At 60.1% G+C, this 26038-nt stretch overlaps 2 protein-coding genes across 4 annotated transcripts; both read left to right on the plus strand.

The window, feature by feature from the left end:
- The first annotated feature begins 54 nt into the window (after window positions 1–54).
- TBCCD1 (TBCC domain containing 1) lies at window positions 55–13818 on the plus strand. 2 transcript variants are annotated; one of them, XM_068145670.1, is made up of 7 exons: window positions 60–728; window positions 1540–1689; window positions 4293–4683; window positions 6043–6229; window positions 7208–7702; window positions 11323–11479; window positions 13598–13686. In XM_068145670.1, the coding sequence occupies exons 1-6, from the start codon at window positions 387–389 to the stop codon at window positions 11450–11452; spliced, it is 1695 nt and encodes a 564-aa protein (XP_068001771.1). In that variant the 5' UTR covers window positions 60–386; the 3' UTR covers window positions 11453–11479; window positions 13598–13686. The 2 variants fall into 2 exon arrangements, with proteins under 2 accessions (XP_068001772.1, XP_068001771.1); XM_068145671.1 differs by lacking the exon at window positions 11323–11479 and having other exon boundaries at window positions 55–728; window positions 13598–13818.
- Window positions 13819–13861: 43 nt separating this feature from the next.
- On the plus strand, window positions 13862–22705 carry CRYGS (crystallin gamma S). 2 transcript variants are annotated; one of them, XM_068145673.1, is made up of 3 exons: window positions 13862–16217; window positions 21148–21390; window positions 22387–22705. In XM_068145673.1, exons 1-3 carry the CDS (start codon window positions 16083–16085, stop codon window positions 22657–22659), a joined length of 651 nt encoding a protein of 216 aa, XP_068001774.1. In that variant the 5' UTR covers window positions 13862–16082; the 3' UTR covers window positions 22660–22705. The 2 variants fall into 2 exon arrangements, with proteins under 2 accessions (XP_068001774.1, XP_068001775.1); XM_068145674.1 differs by lacking the exon at window positions 13862–16217 and adding an exon at window positions 16242–20946 and having other exon boundaries at window positions 21067–21390.
- The last annotated feature ends 3333 nt before the right edge of the window (window positions 22706–26038 follow it).

The raw sequence follows: 26038 nt of genomic DNA on the forward strand, positions 1-26038 counted from the left end.
CGGCCGCTGGCCAATAAGAGCAGGGGGCATCCCCGCGCGCTGCGCGCCGCCGGCCTATCGGCAGCGCACACTTCACCACAGGCTCGACTCCGCCGGCCAATGGCCCGCCTAGACGTTTGCTCTCAGCCCGCCGGGCCAATTACGGCTCCGCGCCTCACAGCAACCCTGCCCTATCGCCGTGCCAGGCCGCACGGAAGTATGTATTGGCCCCGTGGTAGCCAATCAGAGGGTGTGCAGTTTCTCCCCGCCTCCGTGCTGGCTCCACCAGCCAATGGAAAGCGGCTCCTCCACGGCGGGAAGGAAGGGCGGGCGGGGGGAGCCTGCCGTTGGCCCGCGCGGCTGTCTCTCCCGGGCCCCGCCGGCAGCCACCCGTGGCAACGGTCGTCATGGAGGCGGCGGCGGCCCCGGTGCGGCTGTGGGTGAGGACAGAGCCCTTCCTGGTGGGCGTCCTGCCCGTCCCGCCGCCCGCCCGCCTCGCTCCCCACTACCTGCGGAAGATGGCCGCCTACACCCGGGCGCGAGCGGCCGAGGGCTGCTTCCCGCGGCTGTCGTGGCCCCGTTGGCGGCACATCGCCTGCGGGAAGCTGCGGCTGGGCCGCGACCTGGCCTGGCTCTACTTCGAGCTCTTCCACGGCCTGCTGCGCCGGGAGCCGGCAGGTCGCCTGGAGTGGGCCGAGGCTGAGGCGGCCTGCGCCAGCGCCGAGGAGCTGGAGCGGGAGCGGAGCAAGGTGGGAAGGGCGCGGGAGAGCCGGGCCGGGGCGGGAGCGGGAGAGCCGGGCCGGGGTGGGAGGGAGCGGGAGAGCCGGGCAGGGGCGGGAGGGAGCGGGAGAGGCGGGCAGGGGCGGGGCGGGAGAGCCGGGCAGGGGCGGGGCGGGAGAGCCGGGCAGGGGCGGGAGAGCCGGGCAGGGGCGGGAGGGAGCGGGAGAGGCGGGCAGGGGCGGGCGGGAGCGGGAGAGCCGGGCAGGGGCGGGAGCGGGAGAGCCGGGGCGGGGCGGGAGAGCCGGGGCGGGGTGGGAGGGAGCGGGAGAGCCGGGCAGGGGCGGGAGGGAGCGGGAGAGGCGGGCAGGGGCGGGGCGGGAGAGCCGGGCAGGGGCGGGAGCGGGAGAGCCGGGGCGGGGCGGGAGAGCCGGGCCGGGGTGGGAGGGAGCGGGAGAGCCGGGCAGGGGCGGGGCAGGAGCGGGAGAGCCGGGCCGGGGTGGGAGGGAGCGGGAGAGCCGGGCAGGGGCGGGCGGGAGCGGGAGAGCCGGGCAGGGGCGGGAGCGGGAGAGCCGGGCAGGGGCGGGGCGGGAGAGCCGGGCAGGGGCGGGGCGGGGCGGGAGAGCCGGGCAGGGGCGGGCAGGCACGGGAGAGCCGGGCAGGGGCGGGGCGGGCAGGAGCAGGAGAGCCGGGCAGGGGCGGGGCGGGAGAGCCGGGCAGGGGCGGGGCGGGCAGGAGCAGGAGAGCCGGGCAGGGGCGGGAGGGAGAGCCGGGCAGGGGCGGGCAGTCACGGGAGATCCAGCCCCTCCTAACGCCAGCCTTCTCTCCTCCCCTCCTGGCAAGCTGTCGGTGGACACCCTGCAGTTCCTGCTCTTCCTGTACATCCAGCAGGTGAACAAGGTTTCCCTGCGGAGGTCGCTGGTCGGGGAGGAATGGCCGAGCCCCAGGAGCAGGTCTCCCAGCCTGGCTGGGAAGGCCAGCAGCCATAACAAGGTACTGGTGGCGGTGGGGTTCGCCTGGGGCGGCCTGGGGGGGCTGCAAAAGCTGGCCTCGAGGGGCAGGGAGAAGTGGTTTGCAGCCACACGGGGTATCCCTGCCTGCAGTGCAGTCTGAGCCAGAGGCTCCAGAGGCCCTGCCGAGCCCTGCCGAGCCAGGGTGCTGCGGCTGTAGCGCTGGGCCACGCTCTGCAGCTTTGCCAGCAGGAGTTGCCCAGAGGGATCTCCTTGAGCCTGAGACCAGCATCCTCTCAGGACTGTTGGGATTCTTCCAAGTAGCAACTCCCTGTTGGCCTTTGCTACTGCTCCAGTGGGAAGCTTTTCATCTGGGGGGGGGAGGCTTTCCTGTGATCCCCTGCAGAGTGTTAGGATCTCAGCATGGTCCTTAGCATGAGTTTGATTTCAGAGAGGAGAATTGCTTGGGCAGCTGTGGATCAACCACATGGAAGTGCTGATAGAACAGAACAGCATTAACCAGGCTGGAAAAGACCTTTGCTGTGTCCTTTGCTCTCAGGTGTTTGGAAAGCAGAGGAGTGAGTGGGGTGTGTCAGAGCAGCCTGTGGGCAGCTCTGTGCATTAGGGATTGGTGCCACCACTGTAAAGGTTAGCTACAGACCTCTGGGTTTCTGTCAGGACTGCGATGCTGGGGGCTGTGTGAGCTGCTGAAATACAGCTAGGGGCAGGCTAGCTGAGGGAATGAGAAATAGGAAGTCACTTTACACTGAAAGGCCAAGCACATGAGAAGAGGAACAGCAGGAACTCCTCCAGGGCTGGGAGCTGAGTGGCTGTGAAGTGCCTGATTTGTTTAGAGCTGATCTTTGAGTCTAGGCAGGGAGGAGGTGTGTTCTGACTGCCACTGTACCCCTCCTTTCCAGTACCCTTCCACTCTACCCTGCAAGAAAGCTGGGCAGGGATTCTTGACAAGGGCTGGGAGTGACAGGACAAGAAGCAGTGGCTTTGAGCCGGGAGAGGGCAGACCTAGGCTGGAGCTTAGGAAGAAATTCTTGACAGTGAGGCTGGGGAGACTCTGGCACAGGCTGCCCAGGGAGGCTGTGGATGTCCCCTCCCTGCAGGTGTTCAAAGCCAGGCTGGATGAGGCCTGGAGCAGCCTGGGCTGGTGGGAGGGGTCCCTGCCCATGGCAGGGGGCTGGCACTGGCTGAGCTTTAGGGGGGCTGTGGTCCCCAGAGGTTTGGATCACAGCAGGTCTGGGTCTCTCTCCTCTGCTGTCACTTCTCTCTGTGATGGGTGAGCTTCTCCCAGCATTGGTGCTGCCTGATGTGAGCCATGTCCCCTTTGGAAACAGGGCAGGGAGGCCTGTCCAGAGCCAGGGCATCTCTGTCCCAGCAGAGGGATGTCCAGCTGCTGACAGCTGCTTGTGGAAGCCTCCTGGCTGCAGCCCTGGTGGTGGTGAGGCTGCTGTGTGCCCCCAGCCGAGTGTTGCTTGTTCTGCAGCTGACAGCAGGGCTGTCCTTGCTGAGGCCCCCATGGTTCTAGTCATCTGCTAGTGTGTGTGTGTGTGTGGCTAGAGTGCTTTGGAGCCTGAGCTCATGATGCTTTCAGAGGCCATTTGATTTATTGGCCTGCTCTCTGGGAAGAAATGACCCTCTGCTTTCTCCCCTGCAGCGCCTCGGCAGGCCCCTCTGAATCATGTGTGAAGGTCTGGAGCAGATGCAGCTCTTTTCCAATAGCAAGACCTTGCCTGTCAGTTATTGATTTGTCTCCTATCTGCAGCTGCCAGCAGCAGCTGGCTGGATTTGTGTGGGAAGGGTTGCAGCAGAGTCTGTTTCTGCTTTTTAGAATGAAATATTTGGCACTTGGGGTTGCAATCAAATGTGCTTGTTTCTTTCTCCTCCTTTGGTGTGTTAGGGAAGAGCAGAGCAGCAGCAAGCAGGGGAAGGCAGGAGCTCAGGGTTGCTTTCTGCTCTTTCAGACCAGGCAGAAGCAAGGATGCATTGCAGAGTGTCCATGGAGCCTGTGGGCTCTGTGAGAGCTCACCAGCCCCTCCTTGTAGCTGAGCACAGTCTAGCATGGCAGCTCTCCTCCTTGGCTCTTCTGTTGCTTGGAGGAGGAAGTCAGCATCAGTGCAGCCCAGGAGTCTCCTGGGTTGCCTGTGCCCTGCAGCGCTGGCTCTGCAGCTGGTGTCAGGGTAGTTGAAGGAGGACAGCAGAGATGATCCAAGGGCTGTGAGGATAGGCTGAGGCAGCTGGCTTGTTCAGCCTGCAGAGGAGGGGACTCTGGGGTGACCCTGCAGATGTCTTCCAGTACCTAAAAGGAAGCTGCAGGAAGGCTGTGGAGGAGGCCCTCTGCAGAGACAGGAGGAGGGGGAGCAGTGTGGATCTGAGGCAGAGCAGGGTTAGACTGCATGCCAGGAAGAAGTTCTTCAGTCTGGGGGTGGTGAGAGTCTGGAGCAGGTTGCCAGGCAGGCTGTGCATGTCCCCTCCTGGGGGTGCTCAAGGCCAGGCTGCATGGGGTCTAGCTGAGAGGGGTCCCTGGGCACGGCAGGGAGGTTGGAGTAGCTGCTGTGCGAGGTCCCTTCCGACCTGCGCCTTCTGCCCCCCTAACTCACCTCCTTCTTCTGTGTTTCCTTTCTGCCCACCCAGAACTGGGACGATCAGGAGCACCTTGCCTTCTTGCAGAGCCACCTCTCGGAGCTGCTGGAGCTGCTGCTGGAGCCCGCCGGCCCCCGCCCCGCCGCCCCCCGCGCCGTGCCGCTGGCAGCCGCCCGCGCCCTGGGGCTGCTGCTGGAGGGGGCGCTGCGCGCCTGCGGCTGCGGGGCGGCGCGGGGCTGCGGCTGCGGCTGCGGGGCGGTGCGGCCCCTGCACCAGCTGGCGCTCTGCCCGCCCTGCCGCCGGCCCAGCGGCTACTGCGAGGCCTCCAGAGCCTTCTCCTTGCCCCAGCTGGAGAGCTGGCTGCGCTCCTGCCTGACCGCAAACCCCTTTGGGATGAGTGCCTGCCTGAGGGCCGGGAAGAAGCTGGCGTGGGCACAGCAAGGTAGCTGCAGGCCTTGTCCTGCCCTCTGAGACCCCACTGCTCACTCTGCCTGCAGAACAGGGCTGGGGAGGAGCGGCTGAGGGAGCTGGGGGTGTTTGCTCTGGAGCAGAGGAGCCTGAGGAGACCTCATTGCTCTCCACAGCTCCCTGAAAGGAGGCTGGAGCGAGGTGAGGCTGGTCTCTTCTCCCTACTCTCAGGTGATAGGAGAGGCAATGGCCTGGAATTGTGCCAGGGGAGGGTTAGGTTGGGGATGAGGAACACTTTCTTTGCTGCAGGAGTGGTCAGGGACTGGCACAGGCTGCCCGGGGAGGTGGGGGAGCCCCCATCCCTGGAGGTGATCAAGAGCCATGTGGCCATGGCACTTGGGGATGTGGTTTAGTGGCCATGGTGGGGTTGGGCTGAAGGTCAGACTGGATGATGTTAGAGGTCTCTTCCAACCCAAGCAATTCTGTGATTCTGTGCAATAACTCAGTCTCAGCAACTTCAGCTGAGCAGGGGTCTGGCAGTGCCCTCAGGGGCTGCCCTCTGTCAGTGGAGATGGGGCAAGGGGAGCTGAGAGGCAGGGCTGGGGGCCTGGAGAGTGCTCCATCATCCATCTGTGTGTGTGTCTGGTCTGTGGATCTGGTTTGTGAGCAGCCATGACAGACTTCACTGCAGAGGCCCTGCAGGGTGAGCTCAGGATTGATCCAGTGCAGCTGGGCACAGGAGACCCTGGATCAAGGGGTGTGTTTGTGACAAAGCTGAGAAGTGCTCTGGGTTTCCTTCCCTGGAATCACAGCCCCTTGCCTGCAGGGCCATGGCAGTGGAGCCAAGGCACCTTGCCCAGGTTCTGCTGAGTGTTGTGTTCCTCAGGCTGGGCAGCCCTCAGAGGCAGTGCTCTGGGGAGCACTGGGAGGTTGCTCAAGGCTTGTGCTCTAGAGGGAGCATTTCACTGCCTGCTCCCAGCATCAAACCTGTCCTTGGGATCTTCCTGCCAGGCTGAGTCTTGTGCTCTGGAAGCGGAGGTGCCGAGGCCAGGGCTGTCAGGAGCTTGTGGGAGCTTTTGGCTGCCCCTGGGAGTGCTTTTGATCTTTTGAAAGCTTGAAGGATCAAAACTTGAGCTGTCAAAACCTTCTGGAGGCTGTGACTGCTCTGTACTGCTGACCTGCCTGGTAGGCATTGGTGGGGATCTGCTGATGCTTGAAGGGATGCTTTCTGGTGCAGCCTGGAAGTTCTGGGCTGATCCTTTCCTGCTGGGATGGCTGAGTGGTGTGGGAAGCACAGCACCGAGTGTGCCCCTGCAGGGATCATCACAGGCAGCCTTTTGTGCCTTTCTCTTTGCACTTCTTTGCTTTCCCACTGCTGAACTTTATTTTGCAGTTGAAGGGGCAACCAGGAGAGCAAAGATTGCCTGCAGCACTCGTGGGGGGCCTGAGGAGTCCTCCATGGTGATCATGAGTCAGGTGTACAGGCAGACCCTGGCCAAGAGCTCAGACACCCTGGTGGGGGCTCATGTGAGGATTCATCGCTGCAATGAGTCCTTTGTCTATCTCCTCTCTCCCCTCAGGTGAGTTCCTGCTCCCTGGGACACAGCTGGGTGCTGCTCAGCAAGCTGATCCAGAGCTGAGCTCCTGCTCCCTGGGACACAGCTGGGTGCTGCTCAGCAAGCTGATCCAGAGCTGAGCTCCTGCTCCCTGGGACACAGCTGGGTGCTGCTCAGCAAGCTGATCCAGAGCTGAGCTCCTGCTCCCTGGGACACAGCTGGGTGCTGCTCAGCAAGCTGATCCAGAGCTGAGCTCCTGCTCCCTGGGACACAGCTGGGTGCTGCTCAGCAAGCTGATCCAGAGCTGAGCTCCTGCTCCCTGGGACACAGCTGGGTGCTGCTCAGCAAGCTGATCCAGAGCTGAGCTCCTGCTCCCTGGGACACAGCTGGGTGCTGCTCAGCAAGCTGATCCCCTGCTGAGCTCCTGCTAGAGGGGCTGGAGCAGTGACCAAGTGCTGCTTTGCTCCTGCTCATGGTGTCCTCACCCTCTTGGACCAGGAGCAATGGTCTGAAGTGAGAGAAGAGCAGATTTAGATTGGATTGCAGGAATAAGTTTTGCACCAGGAGTGCCACAGAAATGCTCAGGGGGTTGGAGCAGCTCTGCCACAAGGCCAGGCTGAGGGAGCTGGGGGTGTTCAGCCTGGGGAAGGGAGGGCTCCAGGGAGACCTCAGAGCAGCCTGCCAGTGCCTGAAGGGGCCTGCAAGGAGCATGGACAGAGACTGTTGCCAAGGCCTGCAGGGACAGGACCAGGGCCAATGGCTTCAAAGCAGAGCAGAGCAGCTTTAGAGCGGCTGTGAGGAGCCAGCTCTGTGCTGTGAGGGTGCTGGAGCCCTGGGACGGGTGGCCCAGGCGGTGGTTGAGGCCCCAGCCCTGGAGACGGTGAGAGTGAGCCTCCAGAGGGCTGTGGGCAGCCTGAGCCCGCTGGGGATGTCCCTGCTGAGTGCAGGGGCCTGGCGTGGCTGTGCTGTGGAGCCCCAGCTCCCGCTGTGGTTGCCCTGCAGGTCTGTCACCATCGAGAAGTGCCGCAGCAGCACCTTCGTGCTGGGCCCGGTGCAGGCCTCTCTGCACGTCCACAGCTGCGCCAGCGTCACGGTCATCGCCGTCTGCCACCGCCTCTGCCTGGCTGCCTGCACGGGCTGCACCTTCCACACCCTCACCCCCACCCAGCCTCTCCTCCTGCCCGGCAACCACGCCCTCACCCTTGCCCCCTACCACACCCACTACCCGGCGCTGGAGGACCACATGGCGCAGGTGGGCCTGGCCACCCTGCCCAACCGCTGGGCTGAGCCCCTGCTGCTCTGCAGCGAGCGCGCCGACGCCGTCTTCCGCCTGCTGCCTCCCTCCGACCTCTACAGCTTTGTGATCCCCTTTGAGATGGAAGGAGACACCACAGAGACCCCGGGGGGGCTGCCCCCGGCCTACCAGCGGGCGCTGCGCCGGCGCGAGCAGAAGGTGCAGGCCTGGCAGAAGGCTGTGAAGGAGGCAGCTCTGAGCAGGTGAGTGCTGCCTGCAGCAGCCTGGCAGCTGAGTGCCGGCAAAGGGCTCCTCTGGTGATGCTCTGCTCATGGGTTGGGTTGGCTGAGGCAGGGCTTGCAGGCCCCTCCTGGGGCAGTGGGCCCTCCTGGTGCAGCAAGGAGAGCAGCCATGCTCCCAGTCCTGCCTCTGAGGGAGGTGCTTGCTCAGGAGTGCAGAGCCTAGCTGGGGAGGCTCAGGGGAGAGGGCACTGCCCAGGCACTGCTGAGGGCTGAGCTCAGTGAGGGATCCACCCTGCCACTAAGGCTTTGCAGTTGATCCCAGCCTGGGTTCTCATAGACTCATGGAATGGCTCAGGTTGGAAGGGGCCTCACAGATCAGCTACTCCAACCTCCCTGCCATGGGCAGGGACACTTCTCAACCAAACTTTGCTCAAGGCCTTGTCCAACCTGGCCTTGAACACCCCTGGGGAGGAGGCAGCCACAGCCTCCCTGGGCAGCCTGTGCCAGAGTCTCAGCAGCCTCCTACTGAACAACTTCTTCCTCAGCTCCACTCTAACCCTGCTCTGCCTCAGCTTCACGCCATTCCCCTTGGCCTGGCTCTAGACACCCTTAGGAAAAGGCCCTCTGCAGCCTTCCTGAGGGTTCCTTTCAGCTGTTGGAAGACAGCTCTAAGGCCCCCATAGCCTCCTCCTCTCCAGGCTGAACACCCCCAGCCCTCTCAGCCTGTCCTCACCGCAGAGGTGTCTCTCTCTTCTGCCTCTGGGCCTCAGGCTGCCATGGGTGAGCTCTGACTGCATATCCTGAGCAAGAACTCCACTAAGTAATGGCCTGCAGCTGCTTGGTGGTCCCTTTCACCCCAGGCTTTACATAGAGAGTGTTCTGGGCTTAGTGGATGACTTGTAGCTGGTGTGTCACTTGGGGCTGGTGGGCAGTGATCCTGGGGGGCTTTATCCTATAGGGAACAGCATCAAAACCTTGGTCACCCATCAGTGCCAGGCTGAGGAGTTCTGGTCCAGCTGAGCATTCATTGGTTTGGAGGAGCTCCCTCCACTTCCCTCCTTTGTTTCAGATCTGGATGGCTCTGAGCTGAGCTTGGAGGAGGCTGCAGTTTGAAAGAGCTGCAGACCAGGAGAGAGAAAGGGCTCTGAGGCAGCATTTTCATAGGGTCAGTAAGGCTGGAAGAGACCTCAGAGATCAGCAAGTCCAAGCTGGCACCCAACACCTCCTGACAACTAAACCATGGCTCCAAGTGCCACATCCAGTCCCCTCTTGAACACCTCCAGGGATGGGGACTCCACCTTGGGCAGCACATTCCAATGGCAAACAACTCTCTCTGGGAAGAACTTTCTCCTCACCTCCAGCCTAAACCTCCCCTGGCACAGCTTGAGACTGTGTCCTCTTGTTCTGGTGCTGGAGGTGAGGAGAAAGTTCTTCCCAGAGAGAGTTGTTAGCCATGGGAATGTGCTGCCCAGGGAGGTGGTGGAGTCACCATCCCTGGAGGTGCTCAAGGGGGGATTGGATGTGGCACTTGGAGCCATGGTTTAGTCATGAGGTGTTGGGTGACAGCTTGGACCTGATGATCTCTGAGGTCTCTTCCAGCCTTGGTGATTCTGTGATTCTTGGGGCTGCTGCTTCTCACCCCAGGGTTGTGGGAGGGTGCTTGGCCTGTCAGAAGCCTTCCTGTGAAGGAGCTGTGAGGCAGTGGGGATGCTGTGCTGAGGTTTCCCATCCCCTGCAGCAGGCACCAGAGGCCAGAGCTCACTACTGCAGTGTCTTGTTTCGTGCAAGGGGGAAAGCTGTGGGGAGTTGAGCAGCTTGCTGCAGAGAGCCTGGGCAGCTGGCAGTGTAACATCCCTGCCTCCTGCAGACAGGGCAGCAAGCAGGGAGGCAGCTGGGAAGCTTAGGGCAAACAGGCTCTCAGACTTGTAGGAAGAAAGGAAGCTGCCATGCTTGATTGAGGAGGTGAAAGAGAAGGTTGGAAATAAGAAGCCATCTCTCAAGCAGTTGAAGTTGTCTGAATGAGGAAAGTGGGGCAGGAGAAGAATGCAAATCCTGCCAGGCTGAGAGTAAAACCCCCCTAAGACAGCAGCAGGGAGGCAGCTCCAGCAGCAGCTTGCAAAAGCATCAAATCCTGTTTATTCACTCCCCAGCCTGTCAGCCAGAGAGGCTGTCAGGGGCAGCAGCAGAGCAAGGGATATAAAAAGCACTTGGAGAAGATAAAACGGGAAGGGAAGAAAGGAGTGACTGCCTTTTGTGTTCCCAGGCACTGGGGAGGAGCTGAGGTTGGTTTCTGTCCTAGCACCCTGGTTTCTAGGGGATGCCACCAGGAGGGGGTAGTGCAAGGAGGAGCCTCAAAGCACCAAACCAAGGGTCTGGCTACACTGAGCCTCTCTGGAGGTGGGGCACAAAAATGGATAGGGCTGGGTTGCTGCTTTGCCCAGGCCAGACTGGCATCAGCACATCTGGACAGGCTTGGGGAGTGAGCCAGTGCCAGCTGCAGGAGGTTCCACAAGCCACAGGGCAAGGTCCTGCAGCTGGGTCAGGCCAACCCCAGGCACCAATCCAGGCTGGGGTGAGAGCAACTGTGAGGAAAGAGCCCTGGGGGTGCTGGGTGCTGAGCAGCTCCCCAGGAGCCAGCAGTGCCTCCTGCAGCCCTCAGGCAGCTGAGTGCTGGCTGCAGCCTGAGCAGTGTGGGCAGCAGGGCAAGAGAAGGGATTCTGCCCCTGGGCTCTGCCCTGCTCAGACCTCACCTCCAATCCTGCCTCCAGCTCTGCTGTCCCCAGCAGGAGAAGGACTCAGAGCTGCTGGAGAGAGCCCAGAGGAGGCCACAAGGCTGCTCCCAGGGCTGGAGCAGCTCTGCTGTGAGCACAGGCTGAGGGGGCTGGGGCTGAGCAGCCTGGAGAAGGCTCCAGGGGCACCTCAGAGCTGCTGCCAGCACCTGAAGGGAGCCTGCAGGAAGGCTGCAGAGAGACTTCTGCTGAGGGGGTCTGGAGCCAGGCCAAGGGGGAATGGTTTGGAGCTGAGGCAGAGCAGGGTCAGAGTGGAGCTGAGGAAGAAGTTGTTCATTGTGAGGGTGGTGAGCCTCTGGCCCAGGCTGCCCTGGGAGGCTGTGGCTGCCTCCTGCCTGGGGGTGCTCAAGGCCAGGGAAATGCTGCCATGAGCCTGTGCTGCTTTGGAGCATCTGATCAGTGCCAGAGTTGGAGAGCCTCAGTGGTGCACCCTGTTGCTGCCAAAAGCACCCCAGAGGAGATGGAGCAGTTGTGGGAGCTGCTGGAGTGCTGTTTAGGAGTGAATTCTTTCCCTGCCCTTCATCCTCTCGCTGTCAGAACAGAACCTGGTGCCTCCAGTGCCTCAGTAACCTGGTTACTGATCTCCTCCTCCCTTTTCAGAGAGGTTTTTGATCTCTGCAGTCCTGTGGAGCAGGTGACTGTGCTGGTGGGGAGGCTGCAGTGCTTGTCTAGCTCCAGCAGGCTCTGCTTTGGGGTTCATGGTAGTCCAGAGTCGCTTGCTCCAAACCTCCTCCTGAGCTGAGCCCAGCCCTCAGCTGCTGGGCCTGGAGGCTTGCTTGGGCAGTGGAGCTGAGAGGTGCAGTGCTAATGTGATCCTTGCATGCTGCCCTGCTGCTCTGCTCTGGGTTGCAGGGAGCAGAGGAAGCAGTTCCAGGCGCTGGTGGAGAGCAAGTTCTACGAGTGGCTGGTGGCGACGGGGCACCGGCTGCAGCTGGACAGCCTGCTGCCCCCCGCCCCGGGCCCCCAGCAGGCCGCCGGGTAGCCTGAGCCCTGCAGCGCCCCGGGAAGGGTGAGTGAGGGCCCAGCCAGCACAGCAGCTGGCCCACCTCTGGGTGTGCCTGGGTGCAGCCTGGGCAGCACTGGGAGGCTGTTCAGTGGAGCCTAACAAGGGACAGAATTAAGCAGGTTGGAAGTGACCCCTGAGATCATCGAGCCCAGCCCACCACCCAGCCCCATCTGAGCAGCTCAACCATGGCACCAAGCAGCCAGGCTCCTCCTGAACACCTCCAGGGATGGGATGGGATGGGATGGGATGGGATGGGATAGAATAGAATAGAATAGAATAGAATAGAATAGAATAGAATAGAATAGAATAGAATAGAATAGAATAGAATAGACCAGACCAGGTTGGAAGAGACCTTTGAGATCATCCAGTCCAACCTATCACCCAACACCATCTGATCAACTAACCCATGGCACCAAGCACCCCATCCAGGCTCCTGAACACCTCCAGTGATGGTGACTCCACCACCTCCCTGGGCAGCACATTCCTATGGCCAATAACTTTCTATGAAGAACTTCTTCCTAACCTCCAGCCTAAACCTCCCCTGGCACAGCTTGAGACTGTGTCCTCTTGTTCTCCCAAGAACTTTGCTTTTGGGTTTAGCTTTTGTTTTGCAGTCAAAAGCTCTGTGCAGTTCATAGAATCATGGAATTGTCAGGGTTGGAAGGATTGGAAGGGACCTCAAGGCTCAGCCAGCTCCACCCCCCTGCCATGGGCAGGGACACCTCACACCACAGCAGGCTGCTCACAGCCACATCCAGCCTGGCTGCAAACACCTCCAGGCAGGAGGCTGCCACCACCTCCCTGGGCAGCCTGTGCCAGGCTCTCACCACCCTCATGGGGAGCAACTTCTTCCTCACATCCAATCTCAATCTCCCCACTTCTAGTTTTGCTCCACCCCCCCCAGACCTATCCCTCCCTGACACCCTCAAAAGTCCCTCCCCAGCTTTCTTGGAGCCACTTTGAGATCCTGGAAGACTACAATGAGGTCTCCTGGGAGCCTTCTCTTCTCCAGACTGAGCAGTCCCAACTCCCTCAGTCTGTCTCCAGAGCAGAGCAGCTCCAGCCCTCTGCTCCTCCTCCTGGCCCTGCTCTGGACACCTTCCAGACCTTTCCTGTAATAGACTCCAGAACTGGGCACAGAGCTCCAGCTGTGTTCTCAGCAGAGCAGAGGTGGAATTCAAATCTGCTCCTTGTGGACTCAGCACCTCCCTGGTTGTCTGCAGGTGTTGGGTTGGTTTGGTGGGATGCTCAGGCATGTTGTACACAGTCTGATGTCCAAGCTCCTCTGAGCAGCTGCTCTTTCTCAGTGGCTGTGTGTGTGAAGGGCTGCACTCCCCTTTGCAGACTTCCTCTTCCCAAGCAGTGTCCAGGAGCCAGAGCCCAGGCCTGGCCATACTTCTCTCATTGCATGTTTCAGACCATTAGCAGTATTTCCTTCATGGTGGACCACAGGCTGACCATGAGCCAGCACTGTGCCCTTGTGGCCAAGAAGGGGAGGTTCTCCTCCCCCTCTGCTCTGCCCTGCTGAGGCCACAGCTGGAATACTGTGTCTAGTGCTGGGCTCCTTGGTTCAAGGACAGGGACTTGCTGGAGAGGGCACAGCAAAGGGCTGTGCAGATGCTGAGGGCACTGGGACAGCTCTGTGAGGAGGCAAGGCTGAGGGAATTGGGGCTGTTGGGCCTGGAGAAGAGCAGCCTGAGGGGGGGCTCATCAATGCTGATCAAGTGTAGCTGCCAAGAGGCCAGGACCAGGCTTTGTTCAGTGTTGCCCAGGGCAAGGGCAAGGGCTAAGAGGCACAAACTTGTACATCACAAGTCCCATCTAAACACCAGGAAGAAATTCCTGAGTTCCAGGGCTGCAGAGCCCTGGAGCAGGCTGCCCAGAGAGGTGGTGAAGAGACACCCCTGAAGACATCCCAAACCCACCTGGACATGTTCCTGTGTGACCTTCTCTAGGTGACCCTGCCTTGGCAGGGGTCTGCACCTGGTGATCTCCAGAGGTCCCTTCCAGCCTCTCCCATTCTGTGACTCTGGGAAGGCTGCTTGGGTTGGTTTGGGTTTCTTTAGCCCTTGGCATGTGCTTTCTTTGCCAGTAAAATGTGCTCCTCTTGTTTCCTTACAGAGTTCAAGAGCAGGCAGCAGTACCCTGGGAAACAACACTCCTGAAGCCTTTGCAGCTGTCCTGTCTGAGCACAGCTCTTGGTGTGGACCTGCTGCCCAGCCTAGGTGTGGGTTGGCTCCTGGCCTAGGATACCCAAGCACTGCTGCTGTCCCAGGGCTGTGCTGTGGCTCCTCTGCTGACCAGGGGCACCTCACTGGAGCAGGATGCAGCGTGCTTGCTGCAGAGGGGAGGCTGGCAGGGTCTGCAGGTGGCCATCAAAGGAGCTCCTCCTGGTGCAGAGCTGCCCTGGCCCTGGCCATCACTGCTGTGGGATGGCAGGAGCCAGCTCCCGCCTCTTCAGAGCTGCAGGAAGGAAAGGTTTGCTTGTTTGTAGTGACTGAAAGCCAATGGGTGTGCTTTTCCCTGAGGATGGCACCCCAGCACTGGAGCTCTGGGGGATGGAATGCCTCAGGTGTTGGCAGTGGTTTGGCAAATGTTAATAAACCAAAGCTGTCACCACAGCCTGGCACCTGTCCCAGGGAGAGGCAGAGGGACACAGCAGCTCTGAGAGCAGCAGGGCTGGGGAAGGGTCTGGAGAGCAGGGCTGGGGAGGAGCAGCTGAGGGCCCTGGGGGTGTTTAGTCTGGGGAAGAGGAGGCTGAGGGAGACCTCATTGCTCTCTGCAGCTCCCTGAGAGGAGGCTGGAGCCAGGTGGGGTTGGGCTCTTCTCCTTAGGCTCAGGTGATGGAAGGAGAGGAAATGGCCTGAAACTGTGCCAGGGGAGGCTTAGGTTGGAGAGGAGGAGCAGGGGCTGGCACAGGCTGCCCAGGGAGGTGGGGAGTCCCCATCCCTGCAGATAACCAAGAAGCATGTGGCCATGGCACCTGGGGACAGGGTTGAAAGGCCATGGTGGGGCTGGGTTGAAGGCTGGACTGGATGAACTTGGAGGTCTCTTCCAACCCAAGCAATTCTGTGATTCCATGTCTCTAAAGTGGTCACAGTGGAGCTTTGAGATGTGCTCCTCAGTTACAAGGATGCCTTTTGACAGGAGCTCTGACCTTCATCACTCAGTGTTTGAGTTAAAGCACCCTAAGCTCAACCAAGCAGTAAATGAGCTGACAACCTCCCAGCAGCAGCAGCTGACTGAGGACCCCTTGCCATGGGCTGCTGCTGGATGTGTCTGCCTCAGGCTGTCCTACCTGAGTGCATTCAGCAGAGCTGCTGCTGCAAGCCTGCTTGTCCTGGCAGATTTGAGCTGGAGCCTGCCTGTTCCAGGCACTGCTGTGCCAAACTCCTCTGCCTTTGTCTTGCTAAGCCCTGGCTGCTGCAGGGGTGGGGTTTTTCATCAGGCATTGGCTGGGGTGGGGGCTGGGTCCACACACAAGCCACAGCCCTCACCCTGCTTGCTCTCTAGGCCAGAGTGTGGCTGAAACAAACACCTCAGGCAGTGCTGTGAGGAGCTGGGGTTAGTTGTGAGGCTAGCAGAAGTGTGGGCATTGTTCTTTACTGCTTCAACACCCAGGGTGCTCTTGGACTGATGGTTGGACTCCATCTCAGAGTCCTAGACAGTCCTGGGGTTCTGTTTGATGTGGACATCACTCTCTTTGGGGGGGGTGTGAAATCACTCCCTGTGGGGGGGTGTGGCCAGACTTCTCCTCTGTGCTGGGCATTGTTCAGAGCATCATCTTGCAGCAGCAGGTGCCTGGAGAAGAGAAGGCTCCAGGCAGACCTCAGAGCAGCCTTCCAGTACCTGAAGGGGGCTCGAGGAGAGCTGGGCAGGGACTTTGGACAAGGGCTGGGGGTGACAGGATGGGAGCAATGGCTCTGAGCTGGAGGGGGGGAGGTTGAGACTGAAGATGAGGAAGAAATTCTTTGCAGTGAGGGTGGGGAGACTCTGGCACAGGTTGCTCCAGGGAGGCTGTGGCTGTCCCCTCCCTGGAGGAGTTTGAGGCCAGGCTGGATGAGGCCCTGAGCAGCCTGGGCTGGTGGGAGGTGTCCCTGCCCATGGCAGGGGGTTGGAACTGGCTGATCCTTAGGATCCCTTCCAGCCCACCCCATTGTGTGTCTGTGAGCAGGGCTGAAGCTGGAGGTGTGCTGTGTGGTCTGCAGCCTCCTGGCTGCCCAGCTGTGTCCGGGGGAGCTCTTGGAGCAGAGCCTCCCCCCGGAGCCTGGGCTGCTTTCCCTCCCTTTCCCAGCTGCATGCTTGGCTGCCTGGCACTGCTGTGGGCTGAGTGTTGGGCTGCTCCTTGCAGGTGGGGCTGGGCCTGTCAGAGCTGCCTGGGGTGCCTTTGCTGCAAAGCAGAGCAGCCAAGCTCTGCCCCCTCCCCCCGGCCTCGGCAGGGGGCTGCGTGTTTTGAGCGCCTTTGGCAGAGTTTTGGTGTCCTGACTCAGCAGCTGGTGACAAAGGCAGGATGGTGAAGCCTTCCTTTATTCCATAATCCTGTTTGCTTTTCTGGAACTGGGCTGCAGCCCCAGAATCCCTGACTCAATTTTTGGATCCCATTCTCATGACCAAGCGGCGGGCTGCTTTCAGCCACGCCCGGCATAAAAGGGCCTGGGAGCCAGCCTGCCTGGGACGGCTGCGGCATCCTCCAGCGCCGGGGAGCTTGGCTGGCACCAAGATGTCCAGAGCTGCAACCAAGGTAAGGCCAGCTGCAGGCCCCGGGTGCTTGTGGCTAGGAGGAGAGGACTGAGCAGGGTAAGTGGTGCAGAAACTCTGGCTTCCCGGTTTCGCTGGCTGAAAGCTTCCCCTGGCCGTGTGGGGGCAGGAGGAGCTGCTGGAGATCCTGCCATCCGTGGAGGGAAGCTGGCACTGAGCCCTCCTGGGTCTCCTCCCAGATCTTGGCTGTCCCCAGAGCCCTGGAGCAGGCTGCCCAGGGAGGCTGTGGAGGCTCCTTCTCTGGAGCCTTCCCAGCCCTGTCTGGATGTGTTCTGTGTGACCTGTGCTGGATTCCATGGTCCTGCTCTGGCAGGGGGTTGGACTGGGAGCTCTCCAGAGGTCCCTTCCAACCCCTGACATCCTCTGAGCCTCTAGGTGTGGCTGTGTGGGAGGAGGGAGGTGGCACACAGTGGCTGGCCAGGGGACATTTGAAAGTGCAGCAGGAGCTGATGCCTTGTGAGTTGCCTGTGGAGGCTGCTGTGCCCACAGTGAAGGTGCCCACAGTGAAGGTGCCCACAGTGAAGGTGCCCACCTGCATGTGCAGGGCAGAGTGCCATGGAAGCTGTCCTTCAGAGGGCCTGAGTCCCAACAGCAGTGGCATCTGCCACAGCCCCCTTCCATGGTGGAGCAAAGGGTGTGCTGCCACAGAGACACCTGAATGTTGCCCATAGTACCAGAGGCTGTCGTGCTCCCCAAGGGATGCAAACCAACCTCCCAACAGGGAACTGCTTGAGGGAGTCCAGCAAAGAGCCACAAAAATGATGGAGTGGAACATCTCCCTTACAAAGGTAGAGCGAGGGAGCTGAGGGCTCTTTAGCTGGGGGCAGAGGAGCCTGAGGGTGACCTCATTCATGGTGATAAAGCTGTGCAGGGGCAGTGCCCAGAGCCTGGAGCCAGGCTCTGCAGGGGGCTGCCCAGTGCCAGCACAAGGGGCAGTGCTGGAAGCTGAGGCAGAGGAAGTGCCATGGAAACAGGAGGAAGAACTATTTCCCTGTGAGGGTGACAGAGCCCTGGAACAGACTGCCCAGGGGGACTGTGGATCCCTCTGGAGATAGTCAGAAGCCACCTGGATGCATTCCTGTGGGATCTGGTATAGGTGACCCTGCTCTGGCAGGGGGGTTGGGCTGGATGAGCTTTGGAGGTCCCTTCCAGCCCCCGATGTTCTGTGCTCCACTGAACTTGGCAGAATCATCAGAGCTGAACGTGCACTGGAGAAGGAGGTGGATCAGAAAGCCCAGCTTCAGCTGGAGTGATGTGGGGACCAACTCTGAGGCAGTGATCTGCAGTCTGGAAGTTAGCAAAGCTGAGCTGGTTGGTCATGCAGACTTTGCTGCAGGGCTGGGACTGGGCAGGAAAAGGAGGGTGAGAGCTTTGGGCTAGTGGCTGGTTTGTCCTGTGAAAGAGAGGCTGTGACCAGTTGTGTCTCCATTGGATGAGTTCTGGGTTTCCTTCCTTGTCAGCTGTGGAGCCCACAGGAGCAGCGTGGGCAGAAGGCTGAGTAGCAGAGTGGTTTGGAGGCACTGGCTGATGCTGGGGAAGGTCTGCATTCAGCTTCTGCTTCCCTGTGACCTTGGCTGAAAGCGGTTTGGCTGTGAGCAGGTTTGGAGCCTGAGGATGGGGCTGCTGCTTGCTCCTAACCTGCTGGCTGCACATGGCAGAGGCACAGCCTCCAAGTACTGCTGCCTGTAGGTGCTGGGCAAGTGTAACTGATCCATGGCCCTCTGCTCTGCTTGAAGAGCCTTAGGCACCTGCTGCCCTTCCCCCTGCTGAAGGCCATGTCCCCTGTGGGCATGCTGCAGGGAGCTGTGTGTGCTGCTGTGCTGCAGCACCACGTCCAGGGGCAGCTAAGGCAGCAGAGGGCACAAATCTCAGCTGCTCTCTGCCCTGTTCTTGCCTAGCCCGTTCCAGGGAGAGGAGAGGATCAAGACCTGACTTCCCACAGCCTCAGCAAGCAGTCTGCCCTAGAAGGGGGTCACTGCCCCCTCTCTGCTTCCTCAGAAGGCAGTGGGCACTGCTAGCTGTGGTTTGCAGTCACTGCTCATGAAGAGCCGCTGCTGGGAAGTAAACAGAAGTGCTGTGGGGTGGCCAAGGCAGCTCCATAAAGGAGAGCTGCTAAGGCAAGGCTGGTTTCTGCCCAGGGAAGCCCCAAAAAGCCAAGTTTGGGCAGTGAGTGGTTGATGGTTCAGTGCCATAGACAGAGCCACTTGGTGGCTTGACTGAAGGTGATTTGCACTGGGGTGAGACTCGACCCAGTGGGATGGCAGAGCCTGGAATGGAAGCCTGTAGCTCACCTGTCACTGTCCTGGGGGTGAGAAACCTCTGCTCTCCCTGTGCCTGGGTCAGTGGAGGAGAGTTGAGGAGTATGAAGGTCTGACATGAATGGAAGGGTGTGTGCAAAGGGCTGTGGAGGGGAGTGGGTGGGCAGGAGCCCTCTCCCCACGTTCCTGTAGATGGCCTGAGAAGAGCTCCAGGAACACCACCTGTGGTTGGTCACTGTGCTGTGGGCATGGCCATACCCTTGCTATGCTCTTGGGTAGCACAGGCAAGATCCTCTGCTAGGAGCACCAGGGAGCTCTGCCACACTGGAGTTCAGTTGTGCCAGGCTGGCTGGGGAGAGCTTTTCTGCTCCAAAGCGACCGGCCAGCCTGCCCCGCTTCACGCATGGTGGCTGGGGTGGATGGAGCATTACAGGAGCTTAGGCTGGGGATTAGGAGGCATTTTTTGGCTGCAAGAGTGGTCAGGCACTGGCACAGGCTGCCCAGGGAGGTGGTGGAGTCCCCAGCCCTGGAGGTGTTCAAAGAACAAGCAGATGTGGCACTCTGAGACACGGTCTGGAGGTCATGGAGGTGTTGGGCAGAAGGTTGGAGTCACTCATCTTAGAGGTGTGGCCAGCAGGTAGAGGGAAGTTCTCCTCCCCCTCTGCTCTGTCCTGATGAGACCAGCCCACACCTGGCTTATTGTGTCCAATTAGGGGCTCCCCAGTTCAGAAGGGACAGGGATCTACTGGAGAGTGTCCAATGGCTGCTCCAAGGAGGTGAAGGGACTGGGACAGTTGTGTGATGAGGAGAGGCTGAGAGCCCTGGGGCTGTTCAGTCTGGAGAAGAGAAGGCTGAGAGGGATCTGATCAATGTCTCAGTATCTGAGGGGTGGGAGTCAAGAAGGGGCCAGGCACTTTTCAGTGGTGTCCTGTCATGAGACAAGGGACAGTGGACACAAACTGGAACCCAGCAAGTTCCACCTCAACATGAAGAGAAACTTCCTTGCTGTGAGGCTGCTGGAGCCCTGGAGCAGGCTGCCCAGGGAGGCTGTGGAGTCTTCTTCTCTGGAGACTTTCAAGCCCCATCTGGATGTGTTCCTGTGTGACCTGTCCTAAGTGGCCCTGCTTTGGCAGAGGGGGTTGGACTTGATGGTTTTCAGAGGTCCCTTCCAACCCCTACCATTTGTGGTCAGTCTGACTCCCCAGGCTCCTGGTCGTGCCGATGGGACACACTGACCAACCAGCTCCAGGAAAACTGTGGCTGAACTTTTGTAATGCAAAGGGAATAAAAGAAAGGACCCCAAACCAAGCACCCAAACAGTCCAAGCATGATGAGCAGCTTGTCCCTGGCTTGAGGCTGTCTCCTGGCTTGAGGCCGTGCCGGTGGGCAGGGAGGTTAGATGGGGGCCAGCAGCCCCGGTCCAGGTGAAGTACAAGCAGAGCAGAAGGTGATTCTGTATCTCAGTGCTCAGGCTATGGAAAAATGATGGGAAAAGAAGATGCCAAAGTGAGGTGGTGGAGTCCCCATCCCTGGAGGTGTTCCAGAGGGGGCTGGACGTGGCACTTGGTGAGCCATGGCTGGCTCAGACATCTGTCAGCTCTGTTGTGAGCTTGCAGCAGCCAAGGCAGAAAATGCCAACCACAAATGCACCCCTCCCGTGCCTGTGCTGTCTGCCACGTGTGTGGAGCACTGCTGTAGTTTGTCTTGGCACTCTTAAAGCTTGCCTGATGTATGGGCTTCTGAGAAAGCAAGCTGTGGACCTGATGGAGTGTCAGCAAGGAATCACAGAGCTGTCAGGCTTGGAAGGCACCTCAAGGCTCAGCCAGCTCCAACCCCCTGCCATGGCAGGGACAGCTCACACCACAGCAGGTTGCTCACAGCCACATCCAGCCTGGCTGCAAACACCTCCAGGGATGAGGCTTCCACCACCTCCCTGGGCAACCTGTGCCAGGCTCTCACCACCCTCATGGGGAAGCACTTCTTCCAACATCCAGGGCTACGAAGACATGACCCAGGAAGCAAGAGCCCTCACCACCCTGGCAGCAGTAAAGGTCTCACTGCAGACACTTGCTGAGGCAATGGGAATGAGATGCTGCTTACTGCAGGCCATCTGCCTGTGGCTTCCTTGGCCATCATTCAGTAGTTACTGACCTAGAGAAGGTGGGAGGGAAGTGTGCTGCTGTTTTGCTGCAAACGGGAGAGGAGCTTCACCAAGGGAGCTTCAGGTTGGACTGGGACAGAACTGGGTGCTGGGAAGGGCAAGACATTGGTGGCAGCCACAGACACTGGCAAACCAGCTTGCCAGGGTTGGGTGGGATGCAGTTGATCCTGCTCAGGGGATGGACTTGATGAATTCTGAACGTCTGGAGGGCTCTGCTGTCAGAGGTTTCATGCTGTGGAGTGAACTAGTGGCTAGACTATGGAGGTGGGCAGGGGTCGAGAGCCCCCTCTGAGGCTGGGCAGGGGTCGAGTCCCCCCTCTGAGGCTGGGCAGGGGTCGAGAGCCCCCTCTGAGGCTGGGCAGGGGTCGAGAGCCCCCTCTGAGGCTGGGCAGGGGTCGAGTCCCCACTCTGAGGCTGGGCAGGGGATGTGAGCCCTCCCAGTTGGGCAGGGGATGGCTCCCCTCTCTTCTCTCCCTCCTCTGCCTGCCTTCCAGGTCACCTTCTACGAGGACAAGAACTTCCTGGGCCGCAGCTATGAGTGTGACAGCGACTGCCCTGACTTCCACAGCTACCTGAGCCGCTGCAACTCCATCCGCGTGGACGGGGGCACCTGGGTGGCCTACGAGCGGCCCAACTTCTCCGGCAACATGTACGTGCTGAGCCGGGGGGACTACCCTGACTACCACCACTGGATGGGCCTCAACGACCGCCTGGGCTCCTGCAAAGCCATCCAGATAGTAAGTGGGGTCTCTGAGCTCACACACCCGTCCTGAGCGGACTTCAGCCTGCTTGGGGGTGCCATAGAATGCTCCAGGCTGGAAGGACCTCCAGAGCTCATCCTCTCTGACCTCCCCGCAGCCAGCAGGGGCAGCCCCAGCTAGCTCAGGCTGCCCAGAGCATCCTGGAGGAGCCCCAGCAGCAGCGTGCGGAGCTCAGCTGGGCCTGAGAGCTGGTGGGGAGCGGGCTGGGGGAGGTGGGGGGGGAGGTGATGGTGTCCAGGCAGCTGCAGATGAAAGCTGCTGCTGCGGTGCCTCCAGGCAAGGCGACGCTTCCAATCGCTGCTGCTCGCCACAGCGCAGCTCATCGGGGGGCGGCAGCGCATTAAGCTCCTGGGTGCCCGGAGGAGCAGGGAGTGGAGGAGGTTTGTCTCCTTCTGAGGTGGCTGAAGGGTTTGTGGTGGGATCAGGCTAAAGTTCCCCCTTCAAACTGTACCAGTGTTCAAGCCAGCAGTGGGGCAGGGAGGCTGCCTGAGAGCCCATGGCTTGCTGAGGTGGCCTCACCCCTCCCTGCAGCCTGGCTCTGGTGGAGCTTTGAGCTGGAAGTGCTCTGCTCCGGCTCCTTGCTCTTGTGCCCTCTCTGCCCGTGCTGCTCAGTCAGGACAAGGGGTGAGGGGCACAAACTTCACCATGAGAAGCTCCATCTAGACATGGGGAGGAACTTCTTGAGTTTAAGTGTGCTGGAGCCCTGGAGCAGGCTGCCCAGAGAGGTTGCGGAGTCTCCATCTCTGGAGCCTTCCCAGCCCCATCTGGATGTGTTCTGTGTGCCCTGTGCTGGATTCCATGGTCCTGCTCTGGCAGGGGGCTTGGACTGGATGATCTTTGGAGGTCCCTTCCAACCCCTGACATCCTGTGAGCTGTGATCTTCTGGATGTCCCTTCCAACCCTTAGTGTTGTGTGACTGTGACCTCCAGAGGTCCCTTCCCTCCTCTGATGTCTCTCTCTGCTTCTCCCCAGCCGAGTGGCGGCCGGGGCCACATCCAGGTCTTTGAGAAAGGAGATTTCGGCGGGCAGATGTTCGAGGCCACCGAAGACTGCCCTTCCGTCATGGAGGAGTGGCACATGCGGGAGGTGCACGCCTGCAGAGTGCTGGAGGGCGTCTGGGTGTTCTATGAGCACCCCAACTACCGGGGCAGGCAGTACCTGCTGCCCAAGGGCGAGTACCGCAAGCCTGTGGAGTGGGGAGCGGCCAGCCCCGCGGTCCAGTCCTTCCGCAGCATCGCCGAGTGAGGCAGCCCCTGCCCAGCCTGCTGCTGCCCACCAATAAAGCAACTGAGTCACTCAGCCCAGCCTCTCCTGCTTCTTCCTGTCCTGCCCTGGGGGGAGCTGGCACGGAGCTGAGCCTGCTCTGAGCAGAACAACTGCTGCCGGCCCCGACTCTGCCTTGGTGTTCCTTCATCCCACCTGACCCCATGCCCTTCCCTCCATCCTGCTGCTCCTCTCCAGGGAAGAGCTATTCCAAAGCCAGGGTTTGTGCTCCAGCATCTGGGCACTCTGATGTCCTTTGCCCAGGCAGGTGGTGGGAGCCTCATCCCTGGAGGTTTTGGAGGCCAGGCTGGCTGTGGGTCTGAGCAATCTGATGTAGTGTGGGGTGTCCCTGCCCATGGCAGGGGGGTTGGAACTGGATGATCCTTGAGGTCCCTTCCAACCCTCACAGTTCTGTGATTCTATGGTGGAGCAGTGGGGCCTCCTCTCCCCAGGGCTCCCAGTTTTGATGCTGGCTAGGGGTAACTCAGTCTGTCCTGACCCAGCCAGCAAGTTAAGGGAGGTTCTCCTTCCCCTGTAGTCTACCCTGGTGTGACCACATCTGTGTCCAGGTGTGAGCTGCCCAGTTCAGAAGGAACAGGGAACTACTGGAGAGTGTCCAGTGGCTGCTAGGAGGAATGGCGAAGGGACTGGGGCAGTTGTGTGGTGAGGAAAGGCTGAGCCCTGGGGCTGTTCAGTCTGGAGAAGAGAAGGCTGAGAGGGATCTGATCAATGTCTATCAATATCTGAGGGGTGGGAGTCAAGAACAAAGGACCAGGCACTTTTCAGTGGTGTCCTGCCATGAGACAAGGGACAATGGACACAAACTGGAACCCAGCAAGTTCCACCTCAACATGAAGGGAAACTTCCTTGCTGTGAGGCTGCTGGAGCCCTGGAGCAGGCTGCCCAGAGAGGCTGTGGAGTCTCCTTCTCTGGAGACTTTCAAGCCCCATCTGGACATGCTCCTGTGTGACCTGTCCTAAGTGGCCCTGCTTTGGCAGGGGGGGTTGGACTCAATTATCTCCAAGGGTCCCTTCCACCCCTTACCATTCTGTGAGCCTGGGAGGAGGGGGTCCCTCTGCTTGCTGTGTTGCTGCTCTGTGGTGGCTCAGGAGAAGGGGTGGCTGAGGGCCAGGGAGAAGGGATCAGAGTTGCATCCATGTCACATGTAGCAAGCCCCAGCCTGGAGGAGCCTGAGCAGACAGCAGTCCTGTTGCTGGAGCATCATGTCCCTCTTGTTATGCATGGGACAGTGGGGCTGGGGTGGGAAATGGAGATGAGAGGCAGAGATCCCAGAGCAGACAGTGGGGAGATGGCTGCAGGCTCTGTGGGAGATGCTGGGGACCCTGCCAGCCCAGTGTCAGGTAGAGGATGCCCCTTGTAGATGCAAGACATGGGGTGCATCTCTTTGACCTGGAGCTAAGCACTGCATCAAGCTGGGCAGTTGAAAGGGGGAGAAGAGGCTTGATGTGGCCAGAGACAGTTAGTGCCTCTGAAAGCTTCCCTGAGCTGTGAGGCTGGTGCTGAGTGATCCTAAAGGGCAGGAAAAGGTCCTGGGCACCTGATACAAATGGAGCAGAGGGAGCCATGAGGGAGCCAGCCCTGTTTGCCCCCAGCTGGAACACTCCATTTTGCCCAGTGCTGCTGGGTAGAATCATAGAACTGTTTGGGTTGCAAAGGCTCTCTAAGATCCTTGAGTCGACCATCAACTCAACACACCATGGCCACTAAGCCATGTCCCCAAGTGTTTCTTGAACAGCTCCAGGGCTGGTGACTCCCCCAGCTCGCTGGGCAGCCTGCTCCAGGCTGTCAGACTGGGCTGGCCCTGCAGCTCCATGCCAAAGCACAGCCCAGCACAGCAGGAGTAACTGATGGCTGCTGTGCAGGGCACTCTCCTCCTGGGCACCTTGGGGACCTGCAGCCTCTTTGCATATCCTGCCAAGGGGCCTTGGGATAATGATGCTGGATGTGGAAGCAGAGCCCTTCTGGCCATGCTCAGTGGTCTCCTCCTGCTTGATGTATGAGGCTATTACAGAGCAGGGAGGCAGGGCAGGGTGTGCTTGTCAAGCCACAGCACTGCCAACCCTTGGGACCTCAGCCACTGGGGAGGAGTGGGAAAGGGACATCTCTGGTCCTGCAGGCTTCCTCCAGCACAAAAGTGAGGTGAAGAAAGTTGCCTTCCTCCTCCTCCTGCCACAACCCCTCCTACCTTAGTCTCTTGCCTCTATTTGAGCCCTTTGCTACAAGGGGTGATGCATCTTCCTGACCCACTTCTGCCCTGCCCTGCCTGTCTCCTCTGTCACCTCTCCATCACAGGTCAGCAGGATCCTTGGGTCTTGGTGCATACACCAGAGAATCAGAGAGTCAGAGAATGCACTGGATAGGAAGGGACCCTGAGTGCCCCAGAGCATGAGGAACCAGATCTGCTCCTGGTTTGCCCTTATGGTAACATGTCACAGCCCCAGAACCCCAGCTTGGAAGGGTCCCCAAGGGTCACCTGCTCCAACCTCTCTAGGTGATGGTGCAGTTGCAATGAGCTGGCCCAGCACCCTGGCAAGCTGAGTCTTCAAACTGCCCAGTGCAGGAGACTCCACTGCTTCCCTTGGGAGGTGATTCCAGTGTCTGACTGTGCTCATGGGGAAACATTTCCTTCTGGAGTCCAACGGGAGTCTCCCCAGCAGTAACCTGTCCTCATCACCCCTTGTCTGCTCCGTGGGACTCCTTCTACAAAGGGAATCTCCATCCTCCTGGTAGCCACCCTTCATGCCCTGGTCCATGGCAATAGGGTCTCCCCTCAGCTTTCTCTCCCCCACGCTGCACAAGCCCAGCTCTCATGGCAGGGCTGCCAGGCCTCTCACCACTCCCCTGGCCCTCCTCTGGACACTTTCCAGCCCGTCCACATGTTTGGCTTTTTTGTACAGCAGGGACCAAACCCTCCCTGTGTCCTCCCTGTGTCCTTCCCTCGCACAGCCTGAGCTCCCCAGCGCGAACACTCAATTATCCCAACGCCTTCCCTCTCCCTCCTCCCCCGGCTGCCTCTCGCCCTCCGGTGTCATTTTGCCTTTGTGCCCTCAGCGTCGGCCAGCCAGGCGAACGCCGCTGACATATGCGAGCCGGGCTGGGCGGGCTGTTTGCTTATTATTATTTTTGATTTTCTTGCTTTTCTTCCTTTTCTCGATGACTTTTCCTCCACCGGGGGCCCGCTGCTCGCAGGGCTGCGGGCGGAGCGGGGCGCGGATGGAGATGAGCGGCGGGGAGGGCGGCCGCGATCCCACCGCAGCCTCGCCGCTGCCGCTTCTCGCTTGACAGCTAATTTCCATTTCTCGGTATCAGGGGGTCTGCTCCGGTAATTGGCATGCAGATT

Source organism: Melanerpes formicivorus, unplaced genomic scaffold (genome assembly GCF_026170545.1).
Source record: "Melanerpes formicivorus ecotype bairdi unplaced genomic scaffold, bMelFor1.0.p_v2 SCAF_12, whole genome shotgun sequence".
Classification (NCBI taxonomy): Eukaryota; Metazoa; Chordata; class Aves; order Piciformes; family Picidae; genus Melanerpes; species Melanerpes formicivorus.

Coding starts and splice junctions, on each gene's coding strand:
- CRYGS (XM_068145673.1), top strand. CDS start 16,083: ATGACCAAGCGGCGGGCTGCTTTCAGCCACGCCCGGCATAAAAGGGCC. Junction 16,218..21,147: donor TGTCCAGAGCTGCAACCAAG/GTAAGGCCAGCT, acceptor CCTGCCTTCCAG/GTCACCTTCTACGAGGACAA. Junction 21,391..22,386: donor CCTGCAAAGCCATCCAGATA/GTAAGTGGGGTC, acceptor GCTTCTCCCCAG/CCGAGTGGCGGCCGGGGCCA.
- TBCCD1 (XM_068145670.1), top strand. CDS start 387: ATGGAGGCGGCGGCGGCCCCGGTGCGGCTGTGGGTGAGGACAGAGCCC. Junction 6,230..7,207: donor TATCTCCTCTCTCCCCTCAG/GTGAGTTCCTGC, acceptor GTTGCCCTGCAG/GTCTGTCACCATCGAGAAGT. Junction 7,703..11,322: donor AAGGAGGCAGCTCTGAGCAG/GTGAGTGCTGCC, acceptor TCTGGGTTGCAG/GGAGCAGAGGAAGCAGTTCC.